General features: G+C 28.6%; 1 protein-coding gene across 1 annotated transcript; it reads right to left on the bottom strand.

The window, feature by feature from the left end:
- Window positions 1–2,828: 2,828 nt before the first annotated feature.
- LOC139890509 (heat stress transcription factor C-1-like) lies at window positions 2,829–4,052 on the bottom strand. The gene is made up of 2 exons (XM_071873386.1): window positions 3,692–4,052; window positions 2,829–3,600 (listed from the first exon to the last, which is right to left on the bottom strand). Exons 1-2 carry the CDS (start codon window positions 3,893–3,895, stop codon window positions 2,878–2,880), a joined length of 927 nt encoding a protein of 308 aa, XP_071729487.1. The 5' UTR covers window positions 3,896–4,052; the 3' UTR covers window positions 2,829–2,877.
- Between the last annotated feature and the right edge of the window lie 2,296 nt (window positions 4,053–6,348).

The raw sequence follows: 6,348 nt of genomic DNA, 5'->3' as shown, positions 1-6,348 counted from the left end.
ATATTAAATATAATTACCTTTAAATAAATACCTAAATTACTTCAAAAATAACAGTGTTTTATTAATCGAACATTATTCAAAAAATGTCTAAATAATAAATTAAATATCTAAAAATTACATACATAATTTTTATAGTCTTAGTTAATCATATAGATTAGTAGAAAAATTTAAGAAAACGTTTTTATTATATTTTTGTATTTATTTTTGTTTTTACCCTTAATGTATTCACAAAATAATTTTAATTCTACATAATTACTAAATAAACCCAAATAATTATTTTTATAATTTTTATAAGTTTCTATCAGTCTAATAACCTGTAGAAAAATATTTAAATTTTTTATTATTTTATTATTTTATATTTATTCTTAATTTACCTTCGAATTACATAATAATAGAGTTTAATTATATAATAAATACCAATTCGACCCAAGTAATTATTTTTATACTTTTTTCAGATCTATATAAGTTTTAAAAACTCAAAAAAAAATTATATATATTTTATTTTTGGTTAAAAGTATTTATTACAAATTTTACATTGTTTTTACGTTTAAACACTACATAATTCGTATTTAATTATAAATAATATTCCATAAATTATCAAAATTATTTTTATACATCATAACACTTATAATACTAATTATAACATATAAACATAATTAATTTCGAATTTTACAAAGAATATACAATAAATATAAATATAAATGACAATATTGAAAAAATTAATAAAAATAGAAAGTACCTCAAATTTTCTTCAAGGTTTTGAGAGAATAACTTAATTTTTTGTGTTTGGCAAGAAAAAATGAATGAGGAGCCATGTATTTATAGGTAAAAAATGGTTGGTGAAAAGAAAAAAAAATAATAAAATAAAGGTGCCAATTTTGACAAAATAATAAAAACATGTTAAAAATATTTTTAATAATTTTTTTTTTTTGAAAATATTTAGTCAAAATTCATGGGCTCATTATTTAATTTATAAAAAAAATCTTATTTCTTTTTATTTTTATTTTTTTATAAGCTAAAAATATATATATAATGATTAAAATAACTTATCATTTAATTAATAATTATGTTTCATATAGTTTTAAATATAATACGCATTAATATTAATATTAACTAAAGTTATTTTATATAATTAGTGTAAACTTTAGTTAACAAAAAGTGTCGGCTAAAAATAAATATTTGATCAATGTCAAATTTAATTATATATTACGTATGGATAACAACCCTATAGTCAAATTAGTCAATTCAGGTATGGAAATATGAGGGTTGTTATAGATTAGATATTTTTTTTTTGCCAAATCTGATTTTATTTCGATTAGATTCATAGTTATTTGCAAGATCAGAGAGTTACATCTCAAGAATCAAGAATGTATATGTGTGCATCCGGAATGGGAGGTCAAGAATCTATAGCACAACATCGTCAAGAGCCGGTGAGATTTTGTGAAGTTCATGATGATTACTTCCACTAGAAGTGGTAGTCGATTAGATCCTGAAATTTTACGACGTCAACAAAGTATAGCCCCATCAATTATGTCATGTAGTCAAAGTGTGGCCATCGGTGTAATTAATGAAAATAATTCTTGTGATTTTGGAGATGATTTTAAATTGAATTGTGAGATGTTTTCAAGGAGCAGAATTATGCAGTTACAAGAAGGAATTCGCTACAATATAATTGAGAATACGGTTTTTACATTATCTTTTTATGATTGTTATCTTGTTTAAAATTATAATTTTGTTGTGATTTGAATTTGTTGGTTTGATTTTAATTAGCTATATAGGTTTTATTAATTTGTAAATTCTAAGTTGGTTTAGAATTTAGAGATATAATTTTATATTTATAATTTGTATGTATTACTGAAGATTAAGATTTAGGGTGTATAAATTTAATAAGGATAGAAGATGAAGATTATAGAGATGATGACAAAGTTGATGAAGGATGATGAAATGATGAAAGTACCCTCATATATATGCTTGGCATATGACGTGACTTGACTGAATTTAATTAACGTCCTTTAGAGTTAAGTACCAACTGCGCAACAATTTTAAACATCCGGATCATCCACGTTAAGAAAATACTTTAGGTCCACTCATGAATTTTAAGGCAAACATTAAGGATGAATTACGTAATTTTAGCTTTTAAATATTCATTTGACGGCATTTTTCTTACCTATTAAAAGAGTATTTTTTTTTTTTTTAATTGATAGATTTTGTTTTGTTTCTAATTTTATATTTTATTTATAATTATTGTATTTAGAAATTTAGTACAGTGATTTTGTTTTTTGTCGATTAATATCAAGGTATTCTCAATTTATTGTTTTACTAGTAATTAATTTCTTTTCAATAATATGTGTTAAGTCGTTACAAGTACTTTAATTGAAAATTATTGGAGGTAACAATGTGACCACAATACGTCAAAACAATTAACAACGTTTTGCGATTGACAACAGATGGGGACTACTACGGATGTGAGACCTAAATGTTTGTGACATATAATGTTTTTTGTCAATTCATGATAAAAATATCGACAATGATGTTATTTATTAGGGGACCATAATTATGTGACCCTTTATACAGGATACAAATTGTGTTCAGCAATTTCATTTCCTCCAAAATAACATATTATATTTCACTTAGTAAGTTTAATTATAGATATACTGGATAAAATCTCAGTATCATTTATAAAATTCAATTAAATTATTTGTTTCACAAAACCAACATACTATCTTATAGAACAATAACAAAATATTTAGCTATTTTCAGCTGCCTGGTAGTAAAATAGAATATAGTTAGAAAGTACTAGTATATATATATATATATATAATAATAATAATAAATCCATATTACTATTACTGATTGCTGAATTAAACACAAATTTAACTACAATGAAAATCCTCCGCCTAGTAAGGAAAATGGATATGCCGGCGCCGGTATAACTTCCGGTTCATGTAAACCATTTCCAAAATAAATCATACCCCCACCACCACTGTCACTGCCACCTACGTTGTACTTGCTAATTCCGCTCACATGCTTCGATTCTGATGAAAAACAACCATCATCATCACAACCGTCTTTATTCCATAGCCAAACGGAGGAAGGTTGAGAAGGTTGAGGCCTCCATAACGTTTGGTTATGGTCGCCGTTCTCAATTTTTATTGGATTATTCAATAATCCAATACTAGAGGACGGCTGAGACAACAGGGGTTGAGTAACCATGTTCAACCCCCGTTGTCTCTTTTTATCTACCAGTCTTTTTGACCGTCGATTTTTTTCAAGCATCATACGTGATAAAATATCCGGATCTTCGGCTACTTTACACAATAACGCCATCATTTGCTCGGGTCTTTTTTCAGTTGCTTCGAGTCTTTTATTCATGGTCACAAGCTCTTGTTCTAGTTCTTTTTGTTCTTGTTTTAATCTTGCAATCTCTATTAACATTTCTTCTTCATCTTCATCTTCATCGTCTAATTGCCTATTTTGTGAATACTTTCCTTTACAATTACTTTGTTTCTTCCTTCCTATATTTTTTAATAAATGCACTTGTCCTCTTAAAAACCACTCGTTCGCAAACTCCCATCGATCCGGATCCACCTTTCTAAATCCCTATAATTCACAAACAAAACATAATAAAAAACGTGTTACATATATATACACTTATTAAGAACAGTGTCAATTATGTTTATAGTATGCTTACGTAAGTGTTGAGTTGACGAATGAAACTCGAAAAGTTATTGTGTTTGAAGAAAGCGGGTAAGAGGCGTTGTGAGAAATCAAGAGAGTCGACTACGATGAAGGTGTTGTTTGATGTGCCCCATCGAATAAGACTATCTAAAGACGAATCATTGACCATTTGATAAGTTTTCATCACGAATGGTGCGATTACTTCCTTTGATTCCATGGCAATTATTATATGAGCATAACTCAATTTATAACAAATATTGAATTACGATCGAGGAGCTTGTTCTTCTAAACTTGGTTGATGTAAACCAGCAGCGTAAGAAGGAGAAGAAGATATGAGGAGTGTTTGTTTGTTTGTTTTGGTTATTGTGTGTGTGTGTGTGTGTGTGGGATTATACAAAAGATTGATTTGATAAAGAAGCACGGAGACTTATTATACAAGGACCACTCCTTTTAGAATGAGTCAAACAAACATAGAAGGCCACAAGGGTTTAACTATTTGTTACATGAAAACGTAAATTATTACGAAAATAAAATAAATATGAGATTATTTTTTTTTTTTTTTTGAAAGGCAAAGCAATATTAATAAAAATAAAAATAAAGATTACATGAGGGTATGCGATGGCATACCAATGAACATAAACAGAAGACTAAAAAACATACAGGAATACAATCTGAGGGACAAAAGAAAAAACAAATCGAAAAATTCGAATATGAGCTTATCCGTTGTTATCCATGATCGTCAAAGGAACTCGGGTTCAATAGCCATTGGTTCCAATCAAGCTTTAGATTCTTCGAGCGACATGAAATCAATTCAAACGATTTAACTTGAATCTCATTTAAAATCATCGGTCCGTTTCCTTTCTTCAGTCGGAACACAACTTGATTTCGATTATACCAAATTGAATATCCACAGACCCATTCGATAGCTTGCCACAATTTCGATCTTGAATCCGGATTGGAGGGATTTTTTGTAGTGACCCGAAAAATTTCGACTAATTTTAAACCAAACTCTCGATACGATTTAATATCTTTGACACGATAAGCAAAGTCTGTTAGGTTGAGTCTCAAAGATTTTGAACTATTTTTATGAATGTAATTACCTTTCGACCATTACCGACGATTCACGAACAATTTTGTAATTAAATATGTATATATATAAATATAAATATAAGAGAATGTATAATACTTTACATAAATAAATATACACTTTAATTAGTAATTAAATTTATTAAAATTATCATTTTTTATATTTATCATATTATTATTTAGTATTACTAGTCACTTTGTCAATAACACTAACAATATTATTATTAGTATTATGAATTGTATTAATATATTTACAATTATTAATTAGCAAAATATAAGAATAAGATATATTTATACTAATACATACATAAATACATATACAGGTATGCATATATATAAATACTGTATATACATAAATAAATACATAGAATTTCGTAGTCTGTTTTCAATCCCTATCAAGCTGTGTCATAAAGTATTTCCTACATACAAATTGGTACTAACGATTTCAATTAAGTCATACTAAGCAACAAAAAACCATACAAATCAAATTTCCATCACAGGAACAAAACAAATTCTGTTAGAGATTAATTGATTTCTTTCTCTTTATCTGTTTCACGTCTCTTTCTTCCTTCTAACCTTCTTTATGATTGATTTAAGCTGTCGATTGTAATCTGCCTACAAACCTCTTCATCGACGACCATTGCCATCCACAACTCACACCCATCTTCAACATAACTGAGAACCACTATCTATATACTTTCAAACTCCATCACCATTTGCTTTGTCTCTTTCATCTCGTTGATAATCGACACCACCAAAGACAAACAACCAAGTCATCACCCTATAACCATCACCAAACTGTAACTGTTACTGTTTTGCTTCATGTTCTTGTTCCGATCAACACAACCATCGAGACCATCATAATACAATCCATAACACAACATGTTTCTTGGTTACTGTTCGACAAACATAATCCAACCAATCAAACACCACCATTAACTCTTAATACTTCAGCTCTTATGATTTTCTTCTCAAATCATCACCATGTTCATCACCCTCACCTTCAACCCGCCGCCACCATGATTGGAATACCGCCTTCATCTCTCTCTCTCTCTCTCTCTCTCTCTCTCTCTCTCTCTCTCTTAATTTTCTCTCTTCTGTTTACACCCGTAACCATAATACTAACAACACAACTATACTTTCTTTAATTGTTTCCTTCTAATCTATTTCAAGCTAGATCAAACCGTCACTACCACCACTCGAACCCATCCATTAAAAATTCAATAACTTACAGCAGGTGGACGAGCCTCAAGAAAACTCCACGTTATTTTTATTATCAAATCAACATATTGAGAGTGAAGAATGAGAAGTAAGGTTATTGTTTTAAATACTAGTACATGTCTTCTTTATTTTGTGGCGGACAACCTAACTTTTGCTTTAATAAAGAATGAAGATTAGTTATTAGATAATAGGTTAAGAGGTGAGGTGTTGTATGATGGATGATTGCTGAAAACGGATGGGTAATTATCCAGCTAGAATCCTTTATATAATTGGAAAACCAATTGTTGGATGTAAAACAATAAAGTGGATCGTGTAGGTCTTTTTCTTCTTGGCCGACAACCCCACATAATCAATTGATAGATT

The sequence above is a fragment of the Rutidosis leptorrhynchoides genome, chromosome 2, assembly GCF_046630445.1.
Source record: "Rutidosis leptorrhynchoides isolate AG116_Rl617_1_P2 chromosome 2, CSIRO_AGI_Rlap_v1, whole genome shotgun sequence".
NCBI lineage: Eukaryota > Viridiplantae > Streptophyta > Magnoliopsida > Asterales > Asteraceae > Rutidosis > Rutidosis leptorrhynchoides.
Note: the sequence above shows the minus strand (reverse complement) of the source record. Positions and strands in the feature narration are given on the sequence as shown.